Source organism: Oryzias latipes, chromosome 22, assembly GCF_053564925.1.
Source record: "Oryzias latipes strain Hd-rR chromosome 22, Olatipes_Hd-rR_3.1".
Classification (NCBI taxonomy): domain Eukaryota; kingdom Metazoa; phylum Chordata; class Actinopteri; order Beloniformes; family Adrianichthyidae; genus Oryzias; species Oryzias latipes.
In genome coordinates, this window is record NC_136258.1 from 30,262,856 (window position 1) to 30,280,314 (window position 17,459).

Genomic DNA, 17,459 nt, shown 5'->3' on the forward strand with positions numbered 1-17,459 from the left:
TGGAAAATGATATTTCGTCACAATTTCACGCCTCACTGCGCCCCCCTGTGGAACAACAGAGTAATGACCACAAACAGGAAGACAATGTTTCATCAGAATTGGTTTGACCACAAGTTTATTTTTGTAAGTGACATTATTGATTCAAATGGAGAAATTTTTCAGTTAAGAGACTTCAAAAGTAAATATGATGTTTAATGTTAAAACCAAGGAATTCGAGAAATCCTGCAGAGTAATTCCAATTGCTTTAATACATTTAATAAAATATACAATATTGTCTTCCTATGTTCAAATTAAACTATCAAATTTAGTTATAGGAGAAATAAAACTTAGTGAAAAAAATGTGATAATAAATACCTAAACAAATCCTTTAAAGGTAAATTATACCATGACTTAAATAGAAAAGTGAAATATAAAATAACTGAGACACCTGTCAGTCACATCAGGTGCTCAACTATGGGAATTCATCAAATGGCCAGTGGTCCCCAAAATGAAAGAAATGCAGTTCAAATTATAAACAATTACTAGTCAAAAAATTAACAACATGCAATTCACAGAAAAAGGTATTTTGTTTTATAACAGTAAGTTGTCAAAAGAAACAACAAACTTAATGAACATCCTCCTGATTTTGGGAAAATATCACATTCATAAGAAAAAATGGAAAAAAGATGGTCTGAATTTGCTGTGTTTTAAAAATGAAGTCAGATTCTATTTATCCTCATTAACTGTTTCTTAACTCAAATCCTTTCATTGATGACATTTGTAAATCTGCTACAGAATAGTTACAAATCTAGGGTCCAGATTGTTGTTTGCCTTGTAAGTTTTTTATATTTTTTATATATGTGTACATTCTTGTTTTGTTTATGTTTTTATCTTTGTTTTTGTGAAGAGCTGTGCATTCCTTGCACCTTTGTGTGGTTGTGTCTGCGATCCGCTCTTTAAAAAACCTCCATTCTTTCAGCAAAGTCCGCCACCGTGTGTCTTTCTGTCCTGAAGAGCAAACGTGTCTCAACTCCTCATCTGTTTCCGTCACCTTCATGTTCCTGAAACAGAGGATTTTTGAATGTTGATTCATTTATGTTTCATGTTGTGTTTTAAGATCCCATGTTTACCTCTGTCCAAACACAAACAAATATTAACAGATCAATCTAATTTTATATGACATTTAGTGGTACATTTAAAATATCATTTCTGATCCATAAAACTGAAAACAAATAAAACACGTTTGACACGTTTTTTTTAAGAAAATGTTGGTCTGTTTTCATGTTGCCATGGCAACCCTGCACAAGATGGGCCAGGGTGAATAATGTCAGAGAAAAGTTCTCCTTTTTAAAAAAACAAAAACAAAGGAGTTTTCACCCCGAAGTAACATCACCATCAAAGAGTTTATTAAAGTTATTCATAGAAAAATGTTTAACTACAAAGTTATTCTGAGAATTTTGTTTGAAAAACAAATTAGTTAAAGGTCACTAGTTTCATTACATACAGCTAGTTCAAATGTCACATCAAAGACCATTGAAGAAAAAAATAAAGAAAAACGGAAACCTGTAAGCTGAAAGGGAAATGTCAAACGCTGGCTGCAGCCAGGGCTGCACACGCCTGTCACAGAGGCTCAACAGCCTGTTGCCATGACAACAGCGGGGCCCATCCCACCCCCTCTCTGCACACGCTCAGTCTTCGTGTCAGCGTGGAAGCCGCAGCGCTCTGCTGCTGCAGACGGAGACAGAAAGGAGATCCTCCTCTGCTCTGATGGTGAGTCCGTCTCTGTCCTCGTCCGGAGTCAGAATCTGCACATCCTGGTTCCGGTCCGCTGCCCACAGACATGCAGCATGATCCTCTGTTAGAGCAGAGGCTGGCATCATGATGGTAATTCATAGCTGGGTAGCCATGGTGAAAACGGTCACCCCCCCCCACTGAATGCATCAGACTAATGACACGTTTGCAGCCGAGCAGCTGCAGCAGCAGCAGAATTGTTGTTTTATTTTGATGACTTTGGTTTAATGTTGAAGGCTTTAGGATGACAGCCTGACGTTTTAGCTGATGTCATGCTGCCGCCGAGGCTGCTCCTCCCTCTGAGCCGCCAAAGGTTCTTGGAGAGATCACCAGATCTTCCTTTGTCTGCAGCTCCAGATGAGCGGAGCGGCTGCAGCGGCTCACAAAGCGGCCAGCACCGACGGCGACATGCAGGCGGCTCCGGTGGCTCCCTCCTTCCACCCCAGCCAGTCGACAGACAAGATACCAGGCAGGAAGAGGGGCAGACCCCCCCTCCGCAATGGTAGCAAGATTGATTTTCCAAACCACTACTCTGAAGTACTGCCCCCCCTTAAAGTGCCAAAAAAAAGGGGGAGAAAGCCGGGCTTCAAGGTCAGATGTGCAGGATGACGCATCTGCATGCAACGTCTTTGAAACATGCATGATGGCAAAAACACGGACGCTTTCATCCTCAGACACGCCTGAAAGCTGTTCATGTCTGCTGAACAATGCTTTCAAGTTTTGTTACTTTTCTGCAGGATTGCATCTAAACATGTGTGATGTTGTTGTTAAACGTGAGTGATGTTGTTGTTAAACGTGAGTGATGTTGTTGTTAAACACGTGTGATGTTGTTGTTAAACACGTGTGATGTTGTTGTTAAACATGTGTGATGTTGTTGGTAAACATGTGTGATGTTGTTGTTAAACGTGAGTGATGTTGTTGTTAAACATGTGTGATGTTGTTGTTAAACACGTGTGATGTTGTTGTTAAACATGTGTGATGTTGTTGGTAAACATGTGTGATGTTGTTGTTAAACATGTGTGATGTTGTGGTTAAACATGTGTGATGTTGTTGGTAAACATGTGTGATGTTGTGGTTAAACATGTGTGATGTTGTTGGTAAACATGTGTGATGTTGTGGTTAAACATGTGTGATGTTGTGGTTAAACATGTGTGATGTTGTTGGTAAACATGTGTGATGTTGTGGTTAAACATGTGTGATTTTGTGGTTAAACATGTGTGATAATGTTGTTAAACATGCGTGATGTTGTTGGTAAACGTGTGTGATGTTGTTGGTAAACATGTGTGATGTTGTGGTTAAACATGTGTGATGTTGTTGCTAAACATGTGTGATATTGTTGGTAAACGTGTGCTATGTTGTTGGTAAACATGTGTGATGTTGTCGGTAAGCATGTGTGATGTTGTGGTTAAACATGTGTGATGTTGTCGGTAAGCATGTGTGATGTTGTGGTTAAACATGTGTGATGTTGTGGTTAAACATGTGTGATGTTGTGGTTAAACATGTGTGATGTTGTTGGTAAACATGTGTGATGTTGTGGTTAAACATGTGTGATGTTGTTGGTAAACATGTGTGATGTTGTTGGTAAACATGTGTGATAATGTTGTTAAACATGCGTGATGTTGTGGTTAAACGTGTGTGATGTTGTCGGTAAGCATGTGTGATATTGTTGGTAAACATGTGTGATAATGTTGTTAAACATGTGTGATGTTGTTGGTAAACGTGTGTGATATTGTTGTTAAACATGTGTGATGTTGTGGTTAAACATGTGTGATGTTGCAGTCAAACATGTGTGATGTTGTTGGTAAACATGTGTGATAATGTTGTTAAACATGCGTGATGTTGTTGGTAAACGTGTGTGATGTTGTCGGTAAGCATGTGTGATGTTGTTGTTAAACATGTGTGATGTTGTTGGTAAACGTGTGTGATGTTGTTGGTAAACATGTGTGATGTTGTTGGTAAACATGTGTGATGATGTTGTTAAACGTGTGTGATGTTGTTGGTAAACATGTGTGATGTTGTTGGTAAACGTGTGATGTTGTTGATCAACATGTGTGATGTTGTTGGTAAACGTGTGTGATATTGTTGTTAAACATGTGTGATGTTGTTGTTAAACGTGAGTGATGTTGTTGTTAAACATGTGTGATGTTGTTGTTAAACACGTGTGATGTTGTTGTTAAACATGTGTGATGTTGTTGGTAAACATGTGTGATGTTGTTGTTAAACGTGAGTGATGTTGTTGTTAAACATGTGTGATGTTGTTGTTAAACACGTGTGATGTTGTTGTTAAACATGTGTGATGTTGTTGGTAAACATGTGTGATGTTGTTGTTAAACATGTGTGATGTTGTGGTTAAACATGTGTGATGTTGTTGGTAAACATGTGTGATGTTGTGGTTAAACATGTGTGATGTTGTTGGTAAACATGTGTGATGTTGTGGTTAAACATGTGTGATGTTGTGGTTAAACATGTGTGATGTTGTTGGTAAACATGTGTGATGTTGTTGGTAAACGTGTGTGATGTTGTTGGTAAATATGTGTGATGTTGTTGGGCAACGTGTGTGATGTTGTTCGTAAACATGTGTGATGTTGTCGGTAAGCATGTGTTATGTTGTGGTTAAACATGTGTTATGTTGTTGGTAAACATGTGTGATATTGTTGGTCAACATGTGTGATGTTGTTGGTAAACGTGTGTGATGTTGTTGGTAAACATGTGTGATGTTGTGGTTAAACATGTGTGATGTTGTTGCTAAACATGTGTGATATTGTTGGTAAACATGTGTGATGTTGTTGGTAAACATGTGTGATGTTGTTGGTAAACGTGTGTGATGTTGTGGTTAAACATGTGTGATGTTGTTGGTAAACATGTATGATGTTGTTGGTAAACATGTGTGATGTTGTTGGTAAACATGTGTGATAATGTTGTTAAACATGCGTGATGTTGTGGTTAAACGTGTGTGATGTTGTCGGTAAGCATGTGTGATATTGTTGGTAAACATGTGTGATAATGTTGTTAAACATGTGTGATGTTGTTGGTAAACGTGTGTGATATTGTTGTTAAACATGTGTGATGTTGTGGTTAAACATGTGTGATGTTGCAGTCAAACATGTGTGATGTTGTTGGTAAACATGTGTGATAATGTTGTTAAACATGCGTGATGTTGTTGGTAAACGTGTGTGATGTTGTCGGTAAGCATGTGTGATGTTGTTGTTAAACATGTGTGATGTTGTTGGTAAACGTGTGTGATGTTGTTGGTAAACATGTGTGATGTTGTTGGTAAACATGTGTGATGATGTTGTTAAACGTGTGTGATGTTGTTGGTAAACATGTGTGATGTTGTTGGTAAACGTGTGATGTTGTTGGTCAACATGTGTGATGTTGTTGGTAAACGTGTGTGATATTGTTGTTAAACATGTGTGATGTTGTGGTTAAACATGTGTGATGTTGTGGTTAAACATGTGTGATGTTGTTGGTAAACATGTGTGATGTTGTTGGTAAACATGTGTGATAATGTTGTTAAACATGCGTGATGTTGTTGGTAAACGTGTGTGATGTTGTCGGTAAGCATGTGTGATGTTGTGGTTAAACATGTGTGATGTTGTGGTTAAACATGTGTGATGTTGTTGGTAAACATGTGTGATAATGTTGTTAAACATGCGTGATGTTGTTGGTAAACGTGTGTGATGTTGTTGGTAAACGTGTGTGATGTTGTTGGTAAATATGTGTGATGTTGTTGGGCAACGTGTGTGATGTTGTTGGTAAACGTGTGTGATGTTGTGGTTAAACATGTGTGATGTTGTGGTTAAACATGTTTGATGTTGTTGGTAAACATGTGTGATAATGTTGTTAAACATGCGTGATGTTGTTGGTAAACGTGTGTGATGTTGTTGGTAAACGTGTGTGATGTTGTTGGTAAATATGTGTGATGTTGTTGGGCAACGTGTGTGATGTTGTTGGTAAACATGTGTGATGTTGTCGGTAAGCATGTGTTATGTTGTGGTTAAACATGTGTGATGTTGTTGGTAAACATGTGTGATATTGTTGGTCAACATATGTGATGTTGTTGGTAAACGTGTGTGATGTTGTTGGTAAACGTGTGTGATGTTGTTGGTAAACATGTGTGATGTTGTGGTTAAACATGTGTGATGTTGTTGCTAAACATGTGTGATATTGTTGGTAAACATGTGTGATGTTGTTGTTAAACGTGTGTGATGTTGTTGGTAAACATGTGTGATGTTGTTGGTAAACGTGTGTGATGTTGTGGTTAAACATGTGTGATGTTGTTGGTAAACATGTGTGATGTTGTTGGTAAACATGTGTGATAATGTTGTTAAACATGCGTGATGTTGTTGGTAAACGTGTGTGATGTTGTCGGTAAGCGTGTGTGATGTTGTGGTTAAACATGTGTGATGTTGTTGGTAAACATGTGTGATGTTGTGGTTAAACATGTGTGCTATGTTGTTGGTAAACATGTGTGATAATGTTGTTAAACATGCGTGATGTTGTTGGTAAGCATGTGTGATGTTGTGGCTAAACATGTGTGATGTTGTGGTTAAACATGTGTGATGTTGTGGTTAAACATGTGTGATGTTGTGGTTAAACATGTGTGATGTTGTGGTTAAACATGTGTGATGTTGTGGTTAAACATGTGTGATGTTGTTGGTAAACATGTGTGATAATGTTGTTAAACATGCGTGATGTTGTTGGTAAACGTGTGTGATGTTGTTGGTAAACGTGTGTGATGTTGTTGGTAAATATGTGTGATGTTGTTGGGCAACGTGTGTGATGTTGTTGGTAAATATGTGTGATGTTGTTGGGCAACGTGTGTGATGTTGTGGTTAAACATGTGTGATGTTGTTGGTAAACATGTGTGATATTGTTGGTCAACATGTGTGATGTTGTTGGTAAACATGTGTGATAATGTTGTTAAACATGCGTGATGTTGTTGTTAAACATGTGTGATGTTGTCGGTAAGCATGTGTGATGTTGTGGTTAAACATGTGTGATCTTGTGGTTAAACATGTGTGATGTTGTGGTTAAACATGTGTGATGTTGTGGTTAAACATGTGTGATGTTGTGGTTAAACATGTGTGATGTTGTGGTTAAACATGTGTGATGTTGTTGGTGAACATGTGTGATAATGTTGTTAAACATGCGTGATGTTGTTGGTAAACGTGTGTGATGTTGTTGGTAAACGTGTGTGATGTTGTTGGTAAATATGTGTGATGTTGTTGGGCAACGTGTGTGATATTGTTGGTAAACATGTGTGATAATGTTGTTAAACATGTGTGATGTTGTTGGTAAACGTGTGTGATATTGTTGTTAAACATGTGTGATGTTGTGGTTAAACATGTGTGATGTTGCAGTCAAACATGTGTGATGTTGTTGGTAAACATGTGTGATATTGTTGGTCAACATGTGTGATGTTGTTGGTAAACGTGTGTGATGTTGTTGGTAAACATGTGTGATGTTGTGGTTAAACATGTGTGATGTTGTTGCTAAACATGTGTGATATTGTTGGTAAACATGTGTGATGTTGTTAAACGTGTGTGATGTTGTTGGTAAACATGTGTGATGTTGTTGGTAAACGTGTGTGATGTTGTGGTTAAAGATGTGTGATGTTGTTGGTAAACATGTGTGATGTTGTTGGTAAACATGTGTGATGTTGTTGGTAAACATGTGTGATAATGTTGTTAAACATGCGTGATGATGTTGTTAAACGTGTGTGATGTTGTTGGTAAACGTGTGTGATGTTGTGGTTAAACATGTGTGATGTTGTTGGTAAACATGTGTGATAATGTTGTTAAACATGTGTGATGTTGTTGGTAAACGTGTGTGATGTTGTTGGTAAACGTGTGTGATGTTGTTGGTAAATATGTGTGATGTTGTTGGGCAACGTGTGTGATGTTGTTGGTAAACATGTGTTATGTTGTGGTTAAACATGTGTGATGTTGTTGGTAAACATGTGTGATGTTGTTGGTCAACATGTGTGATGTTGTTGGTCAACGTGTGTGATGTTGTTGGTAAACATGTGTGATGTTGTGGTTAAACATGTGTGATGTTGTTGCTAAACATGTGTGATATTGTTGGTAAACATGTGTGATGTTGTTGTTAAACGTGTGTGATGTTATTGGTAAACGTGTGTGATGTTGTTGGTAAACGTGTGTGATGTTGTGGTTAAACATATGTGATGTTGTTGGTAAACATGTGTGATGTTGTTGGTAAACATGTGTGATAATGTTGTTAAACATGCGTGATGTTGTTGGTAAACGTGTGTGATGTTGTCGGTAAGCATGTGTGATGTTGTGGTTAAACATGTGTGATGTTGTGGTTAAACATGTGTGATGTTGTTGGTAAACATGTGTGATAATGTTGTTAAACATGCGTGATGTTGTTGGTAAGCATGTGTGATGTTGTGGCTAAACATGTGTGATGTTGTGGTTAAACATGTGTGATGTTGTGGTTAAACATGTGTGATGTTGTGGTTAAACATGTGTGATGTTGTGGTTAAACATGTGTGATGTTGTGGTTAAACATGTGTGATGTTGTGGTTAAACATGTGTGATGTTGTTGGTAAACATGTGTGATAATGTTGTTAAACATGCGTGATGTTGTTGGTAAACGTGTGTGATGTTGTTGGTAAACGTGTGTGATGTTGTTGGTAAATATGTGTGATGTTGTTGGGCAACGTGTGTGATGTTGTTCGTAAACATGTGTGATGTTGTCGGTAAGCATGTGTTATGTTGTGGTTAAACATGTGTTATGTTGTTGGTAAACATGTGTGATATTGTTGGTCAACATGTGTGATGTTGTTGGTAAACGTGTGTGATGTTGTTGGTAAACATGTGTGATGTTGTGGTTAAACATGTGTGATGTTGTTGCTAAACATGTGTGATATTGTTGGTAAACATGTGTGATGTTGTTGGTAAACATGTGTGATGTTGTTGGTAAACGTGTGTGATGTTGTGGTTAAACATGTGTGATGTTGTTGGTAAACATGTGTGATGTTGTTGGTAAACATGTGTGATGTTGTTGGTAAACATGTGTGATAATGTTGTTAAACATGCGTGATGTTGTTGTTAAACACGTGTGATGTTGTCGGTAAGCGTGTGTGATGTTGTGGTTAAACATGTGTGATGTTGTGGTTAAACATGTGTGATGTTGTGGCTAAACATGTGTGATGTTGTGGTTAAACATGTGTGATGTTGTGGTTAAACATGTATGATGTTGTGGTTAAACATGTGTGATGTTGTGGTTAAACATGTGTGATGTTGTGGTTAAACATGTGTGATGTTGTTGGTAAACATGTGTGATAATGTTGTTAAACATGCGTGATGTTGTTGGTAAACGTGTGTGATGTTGTTGGTAAACGTGTGTGATGTTGTTGGTAAATATGTGTGATGTTGTTGGGCAACGTGTGTGATGTTGTTGGTAAACATGTGTGATGTTGTCGGTAAGCATGTGTTATGTTGTGGTTAAACATGTGTTATGTTGTTGGTAAACATGTGTGATATTGTTGGTCAACATGTGTGATGTTGTTGGTAAACGTGTGTGATGTTGTTGGTAAGCATGTGTGATGTTGTGGTTAAACATGTGTGATGTTGTCGGTAAGCATGTGTGATGTTGTGGTTAAACATGTGTGATGTTGTGGTTAAACATGTGTGATGTTGTGGTTAAACATGTGTGATGTTGTTGGTAAACATGTGTGATGTTGTGGTTAAACATGTGTGATGTTGTTGGTAAACATGTGTGATGTTGTTGGTAAACATGTGTGATAATGTTGTTAAACATGCGTGATGTTGTGGTTAAACGTGTGTGATGTTGTCGGTAAGCATGTGTGATATTGTTGGTAAACATGTGTGATAATGTTGTTAAACATGTGTGATGTTGTTGGTAAACGTGTGTGATATTGTTGTTAAACATGTGTGATGTTGTAATAATAATAATAATAATGGATTGGATTTATCTGCGCTTTTCAAGACACCCAAAGCGCTTACATTGTGTCCATTATTCATTCACTCCTCATTCATACTTGGTGATGGTAAGCTACGGTTGTAGCCACAGCTGCCCTGGGGCAGACTGACAGAGGCGTGGCTGCCATTTCGCGCCTACGGCCCCTCTGACCATCACCGGGATCATTCATACACATTCACACACCAGTGGAGCCACACTGGAGGCAAGGAGGGTGAAGTGTCTTGCCCAAGGACACAACGACATTTTGGCTGGTGGGAGTGGGGATCGAACCGCCAACCCTTCGATCATTGGACGACCCGCTCAACCACCTGAGCCACTGTCGCCACTGTTGTGGTTAAACATGTGTGATGTTGCAGTCAAACATGTGTGATGTTGTTGGTAAACATGTGTGATAATGTTGTTAAACATGCGTGATGTTGTTGGTAAACGTGTGTGATGTTGTCGGTAAGCATGTGTGATAATGTTGTTAAACATGCGTGATGTTGTTGGTAAGCATGTGTGATGTTGTGGCTAAACATGTGGGATGTTGTGGTTAAACATGTGTGATGTTGTGGTTAAACATGTGTGATGTTGTGGTTAAACATGTGTGATGTTGTGGTTAAACATGTGTGATATTGTTGGTAAACATGTGTGATAATGTTGTTAAACATGTGTGATGTTGTTGGTAAACGTGTGTGATATTGTTGTTAAACATGTGTGATGTTGTAATAATAATAATAATAATGGATTGGATTTATCTGCGCTTTTCAAGACACCCAAAGCGCTTACATTGTGTCCATTATTCATTCACTCCTCATTCATACTTGGTGATGGTAAGCTACGGTTGTAGCCACAGCTGCCCTGGGGCAGACTGACAGAGGCGTGGCTGCCATTTCGCGCCTACGGCCCCTCTGACCATCACCGGGATCATTCATACACATTCACACACCAGTGGAGCCACACTGGAGGCAAGGAGGGTGAAGTGTCTTGCCCAAGGACACAACGACATTTTGGCTGGTGGGAGCGGGGATCGAACCGCCAACCCTTCGATCATTGGACGACCCGCTCAACCACCTGAGCCACTGTCGCCACTGTTGTGGTTAAACATGTGTGATGTTGCAGTCAAACATGTGTGATGTTGTTGGTAAACATGTGTGATAATGTTGTTAAACATGCGTGATGTTGTTGGTAAACGTGTGTGATGTTGTCGGTAAGCATGTGTGATAATGTTGTTAAACATGCGTGATGTTGTTGGTAAGCATGTGTGATGTTGTGGCTAAACATGTGGGATGTTGTGGTTAAACATGTGTGATGTTGTGGTTAAACATGTGTGATGTTGTGGTTAAACATGTGTGATGTTGTGGTTAAACATGTGTGATGTTGTTGGTAAACATGTGTGATAATGTTGTTAAACATGCGTGATGTTGTTGGTAAACGTGTGTGATGTTGTTGGTAAACGTGTGTGATGTTGTTGGTAAATATGTGTGATGTTGTTGGGCAACGTGTGTGATGTTGTTGGTAAACATGTGTGATGTTGTCGGTAAGCATGTGTTATGTTGTGGTTAAACATGTGTTATGTTGTTGGTAAACATGTGTGATATTGTTGGTCAACATGTGTGATGTTGTTGGTAAACGTGTGTGATGTTGTTGGTAAACATGTGTGATGTTGTGGTTAAACATGTGTGATGTTGTTGCTAAACATGTGTGATATTGTTGGTAAACATGTGTGATGTTGTTGGTAAACATGTGTGATGTTGTTGGTAAACGTGTGTGATGTTGTGGCTAAACATGTGTGATGTTGTGGTTAAACATGTGTGATGTTGTGGTTAAGTATGATGTTGTGGTTAAACATGTGTGATGTTGTGGTTAAACATGTGTGATGTTGTGGTTAAACGTGTGATGTTGTTGGTAAACATGTGTGATAATGTTGTTAAACATGCGTGATGTTGTTGGTAAACGTGTGTGATGTTGTTGGTAAACGTGTGTGATGTTGTTGGTAAATATGTGTGATGTTGTTGGGCAACGTGTGTGATGTTGTTGGTAAACATGTGTGATGTTGTCGGTAAGCATGTGTTATGTTGTGGTTAAACATGTGTTATGTTGTTGGTAAACATGTGTGATATTGTTGGTCAACATGTGTGATGTTGTTGGTAAACGTGTGTGATGTTGTTGGTAAACATGTGTGATGTTGTGGTTAAACATGTGTGATATTGTTGGTAAACATGTGTGATGTTGTTGGTAAACATGTGTGATGTTGTCGGTAAACGTGTGTGATGTTGTGGTTAAACATGTGTGATGTTGTTGGTAAACATGTGTGATGTTGTTGGTAAACATGTGTGATAATGTTGTTAAACATGCGTGATGTTGTTGGTAAACGTGTGTGATGTTGTTGGTAAACATGTGTGATGTTGTTGGTAAACATGTGTGATGTTGTTGGTAAACATGTGTGATAATGTTGTTAAACATGCGTGATGTTGTTGGTAAACGTGTGTGATGTTGTCGGTAAGCGTGTGTGATGTTGTGGTTAAACATGTGTGATGTTGTGGTTAAACATGTGTGATGTTGTGGTTAAACATGTGTGATGTTGTTGGTAAACATGTGTGATGTTGTGGTTAAACATGTGTGATGTTGTGGTTAAACATGTGTGATGTTGTGGTTAAACATGTGTGTGGGATGTACACATCTCTCTGACTCCGTTAAACATGCGTGACATGGTTCCCGTGTTCTGATGTTCTGGTAGAAGAACCCGTCCACGCCGACGGTCTTCCTCTCAAGCGTCCTTGTCTTGCAGCTCAAAGCCCGGATGCTCATGACGCCGCTGGCGATTTCTCCGCCCAGCAGCACTCCGGAGCCGGACATGAGCTCCATTCCTCAGGACGCCGCCACTGTCCCACACTCTGCCACGCCTCAGGTGCTCACAGGTACAAACCTCTGTGATGTGTCAGACCCAAAGCTTAGCGTGTGCTCTGACCTCGTCCTCCTCCCCGTCTGCATGAATGCTCGTCCTCTCCTGATTCCTCAGACGTTGTCATCTTCCTAAACGTCTGCGGTGTGATCTGCAGCCGTCCTCGTTCTTCATCTCATGTTCTTGTCATCTTTGTGGCCGTGTTCTTCTTTCAGTTTGCATCTACATCAACAAGCAGGCCAACATGGGTCCCAATCTGGACAGGAAGAAGATCCAGCATCTCCCGGACCACTTTGGGCCCGACAGACCTTCGGTGGTGCTGCAGCAGGCCGTGCAGGGCTGCATCGACAGCGCCTTCCAGCAGAAGACGGTCTTCACTCTACTCACGCAGGGCTACGGAGGAGAGAAGATATCAGGTCTCTTCAGAACCCTTCCTGCTGTTCCACTGCAGAGGCGTCTGGTAACAGAACCTCTCCGCTTCTGTTGCTGCAGCCACGTTTGACGGGAAGCAGCATCTTCTGAGTCTGCCCGTGGTGAACAGCATCGACTACGTGCTGCGGTTCCTGAAGAAGCTCTGCCGCAGTTTGCACTGCGAGAACCTGTTCAGTGACCAGCCCTTTGCCCAGCGCAGTGGTGGATCGTACCACGCAGAAGGTAGGGCTGCCTCCCTTCCCACAGCTTCACCTGGAGCAAATCCAGATCCGAGAACCTTGTCTCCAGAAGGCTCCAGGACGGAGGACTTCCACCATGAGCAGACTGACGGTAAACGCTACTCTGTGGACGTGGGGGACCCTCCCTTCAACTCCATCAGCTCCTCCTACTCCCCAAAGTCCTCCTTTGGGTTTCGGGTTCTGCCAGCCACCAGCCCAAAGACGTTTCCAGAGGGGAACCGGACAGGTGGGACCCTCGGAGTCTGGCTTGTCTCAGGTCTTAGATGCTTCTTGCAGATCTGGTTTTGGGTCTTCCAGGTTACAACGCCTTTCCAGATCTCCAGGACTCCAACGTTCCACGCAGCAAGGACCCGTCCACGTGGTCCGTGGATGACGTGGTTTGGTTCATCAGGGATACGGATCCTCAGGCTCTGGGCCCCCATGCCGATGTCTTCAGGAAACACGTGAGTCCAACCTTTCTTTTGGCGGCACTCCTCTTCCTGCCCGAAGGCATCTGATGGTTTGGATTTTCCCGTTTTCCTCAGGAGATCGATGGAAACGCGCTGCTGCTACTGAAGAGTGACATGATGATGAAGTACCTGGGCCTGAAACTCGGCCCGGCATTGAAACTTTGCTTCCACATCGACAAACTAAAACAGGCAAAGTTCTGAAGTTTTACAGAATCCAGAAGGAGAGTCCAAAGGGGCGGAGCCTCTTGGTTTGGGATCCAATCAGGAGCCAGCCTTGTGAGCCTTCAGGAGGTCTGATTGTTCAAGATCCTCAAATGTCTAGAGGACAAAACCAAATGGTTTGTGACTCTGAAGGTTCCTTCAAGGACGGGGCAGCAGAGTCTCCTCCTTTCAGACTCACAGCTTGTTCATCTGTGCATGGAAACCAGAAGATCGTCTGCAGCGCTTTCATTCAGGAAAACATTCAAACTCTCTTTGATGAGCCAAAATCATCAAATCCCACTTAACAGATTTCACTTTGTTAACCGTCTGAAGTTCACTTGCTTAAACGCTCCGATCTGCTTCTGAGCTACTTTGAAAACCTACCGGCGATCTTTTAATGATGACTGTTGTGTGGAGTAAGCCTCTGCTCATTTCCCATCATCCATCTCTTTACACTCTCTCCTGCTAGCTTACAGCCCCTCACACCAAACGGCAGCAACATCAGAGCCAGTTTGGATCCAGATTTAAACACAAAGACGCTCATGGATCTATTTGTCTGCAGGTGGATGATCAGAAAGGGGCGGAGCCGGAAGACTTTGGCCCCGCCCACCACAGTTTGTAGTAACAACTACAAGCTGCTTTAAACTGCACTGTTTCGTCTGTGACTGGAATAAAGAAAGCTAAATTTTCTTAATCTCTGTCCTCCATCATCAGAAAAAACTCCAAGAACATGTTAAGAACATGTTAAGAACATGTTGAGAACGCCAAAAAAGCATTTTCATCTGAGAGGATCCAAAAATTCACTTTTGGATGGGAAAAGGATTGAGAACTAAAAAAGAAACGTCTCCTGGAACAGAAAGTGCACATATGATCATAGTGTCAAAATTAAAGCTTTTCTTTTTTTGAAAAAATAACTACCGTAATTTCCGGACTACAAGCCGCTACTTTTTTCCTGCGCTTACAGCCTTGCGGCTTATTCAGTGACGCGGCTAATTTATGGATTTAATTAGCGGCCGCCATGTACGTACTTTTGAACTCAGTGAATAGTTTGAGTTTTCTATCCAACACCAAGCACGAGGCATTTTTATTCAACACACCTCTCAGCAGCCAAACAGCATGGACTTGACTTCAGGTCTTAGACACTTCAGTCATGGTTCAACAAAACGAAACACGCATGCCCGGCCGCATCCCAGAATCCTTTGGGGCCATTAGACCCAACGTGCACGTGATCGCCGCTACATTATGATGAAGCTTTCAAGTTAAAAGCAATCGTTAAAAGCAGCGTAAAAAAGTCCACCGTCACCAACGGGTTTGGAAAAGCCGGTTTGCTGCGTGACGGAGAGAACAGCGCATGGAGTGAATTTACACTCCGTTTACGGTTTCTAAGGAAACCGTAAAAGCGGAATTTTGCTTTGAAAAACTCACAGCCTCCGTGTGAGCTGGAGACATCTTCTCTTGCTGATAGAGCTGCGGGGCCGATGGCAGTCTGATGGCTCCCACACGTAACAACGCACCCGCCCCTCATACACTAAACGTACAGTATTAAGTCCGATTGCTCTGCACAGAAACTATTTGCTCCGTCCACCGGCGCAACGGGGACGAAGTGCTCCTCCTTGAAGCCGCCCTGGCCAGAGGTGTCGCAGTAGATAGGAAGGGGAGACAAGGAGCGCGCGGGGCGGGAGCGGAGCGCAGAGGCTTCTGAATTCTGACGCACGCGCCGCACTGAGGCGCGCGTATCGCGCTGAGGCGCGCGCTTTTCAGTCGCCGCTGCTGTATTTTACCGTTGTGTTTTTTAACCAGCCCTGTTACTCCCATAACGCTGCCGCGACACAAGCGGAAGGAGAGCTTTTCCCGTTCACCCCTCCATGCACTGCTGATACTTGCTAATTCTTAAACACGTACAACAGAATGGCGAGCCGGGCGTTGGCCCCGCCTTTAGCCCCTAAGACTCATGGGAAATGTGGAATCGCGGATGTAAATTTCCTCATTATAACTGAGGGATGTAATGTTGATTATATGGTTACTGTTTGTAATTTTATGTTAGATACCTAGATTGTCAATAAGTAAAAAAAAAATGAAATAAAAACACCATAACTGAGGGACTTGTGAACAGAATATAGGTCCATGCTGTTTGACAGATGTTGATACACTCAAATACGTGACCCAGAGGCAAAACTGGCACCACCCACAATGTGTTAATACATTGCACTCACTTTGGGATGCTGGGCGTGATCTGTCAGGATGATAACATCGGCTAACACATGCGCGGCTTGTACTCTGACGCGGCTTGTGTATGTATAAAATCAGTCAAACACGTGAATATGGGTCGGTGCGGCTTGTAATCGGGTGCGCTTTGTAGTCCGGAATTTACGGTAAATATTTTAATATTTATTTACAGATGGGGGGGGGGGGGTCTAATGCAACACAACACGTTGATTCAAAGGTTTTTTCTTCTCCTGCCATCTTTCCCCCCTTTAGTTGATTGTGGTGGAGATAAGTTCACCATTTGCACCGCAGGCCGCTGTCGTTGGCGGCTGGACGGGGCTGAAGTCAGTGTTTGATTTGGAGAGATTCTGCTCTAACGCTCAAAAGAAAACCTGGGAAGTTCAAACTTTGAGAGTGTAAAGAAGTGACAGAGGAAGAAGACTGAAGGAAACCCGGTTGATGATTCTGATCCCTAAAATCTGGTTAAGGTTTTTTGGTCGTCTGGGTTCAGAACTTCAGAACTTCCGTTCAGACTCAGGATGTCCTGCAGACAAATGAGACGAAATCATGAAGTGAAACCTGAGAACTTAATTACAGCAAAACGAAAGAGTTCTGAGGTTTTCTCACAACTAAACATCCTTTAGAATCAGTGAAGAAACACGGCAGACACAACGTTTGGTCTAATTGTGGATCTTCTGCGTTTATTTTTAGTCCTGATGGTCCAGCTTCTTGCTGCTCGTTCTGAATGTTTTTCGGTCTGAAGTTCCTTTCTTTGCTGTTTGATGTTTCCATTCTTTACATTTCACTCAATAAAGATCCACATGCATGGAAATATTGTTGTCATCATGTTTTTGTGTTGAGAACAAACTTCACAGGTCTGAAATCCCAACTTTCAAATGAAAATATTAAACATTTGCTCTCAAATGGTTTGCCTTGGTATAAGGTGTTGCATGATTTTACTCTGCAGACGACCGGATTCTAACGTTTTCAAAGATTTGTCGGCATGGCAACGGTCATAGAAACACGATGACATGAACGCGCTGCTCGGACCTGAACTCCAAAAGCAGAGAAGCAACCAAGAACAAAGTTCCTCTGAAGAAACTTTCTAAAAGGAAGAACGTTGATGCTAAAAACCCAAAATTCCTGCAGATCTGAGCAAAAACCAGAAAAAAGCTGCGTTTTCTTCTGACTGACGAAACGAACCAGCAGAGGGAGATCCAGGAGAAGGAAGTCCAGGGGAAGGAGGTCCAGGGGAAGGAGGTCCAGGAGAAGGAGGTCCAGGGGAAAGAGGTCCAGGAGAAGGAGGTC

General features: G+C 41.5%; 1 protein-coding gene and 1 long non-coding RNA gene across 3 annotated transcripts; one reads left to right on the top strand and one right to left on the bottom strand.

Moving 5' to 3' along the window:
• Nucleotides 1–932: 932 nt before the first annotated feature.
• Nucleotides 933–1,678, bottom strand: LOC144989149 (uncharacterized). The gene is made up of 2 exons (XR_013653300.1): nt 1,543–1,678; nt 933–1,040 (listed from the first exon to the last, which is right to left on the bottom strand). It is a non-coding gene; the product is annotated as an uncharacterized LOC144989149 (long non-coding RNA).
• On the top strand, nt 1,614–16,983 carry LOC101166196 (sex comb on midleg-like protein 4). Of its 2 annotated transcripts, none has more exons than XM_023951950.2 (8): nt 1,614–1,749; nt 2,122–2,361; nt 12,512–12,641; nt 12,841–13,041; nt 13,118–13,279; nt 13,346–13,522; nt 13,594–13,739; nt 13,821–16,983. In XM_023951950.2, the coding sequence occupies exons 1-8, from the start codon at nt 1,747–1,749 to the stop codon at nt 13,944–13,946; spliced, it is 1,185 nt and encodes a 394-aa protein (XP_023807718.1). In that variant the 5' UTR covers nt 1,614–1,746; the 3' UTR covers nt 13,947–16,983. The 2 variants fall into 2 exon arrangements, with proteins under 2 accessions (XP_023807718.1, XP_023807719.1); XM_023951951.2 differs by having other exon boundaries at nt 13,349–13,522.
• Nucleotides 16,984–17,459: the final 476 nt, after the last annotated feature.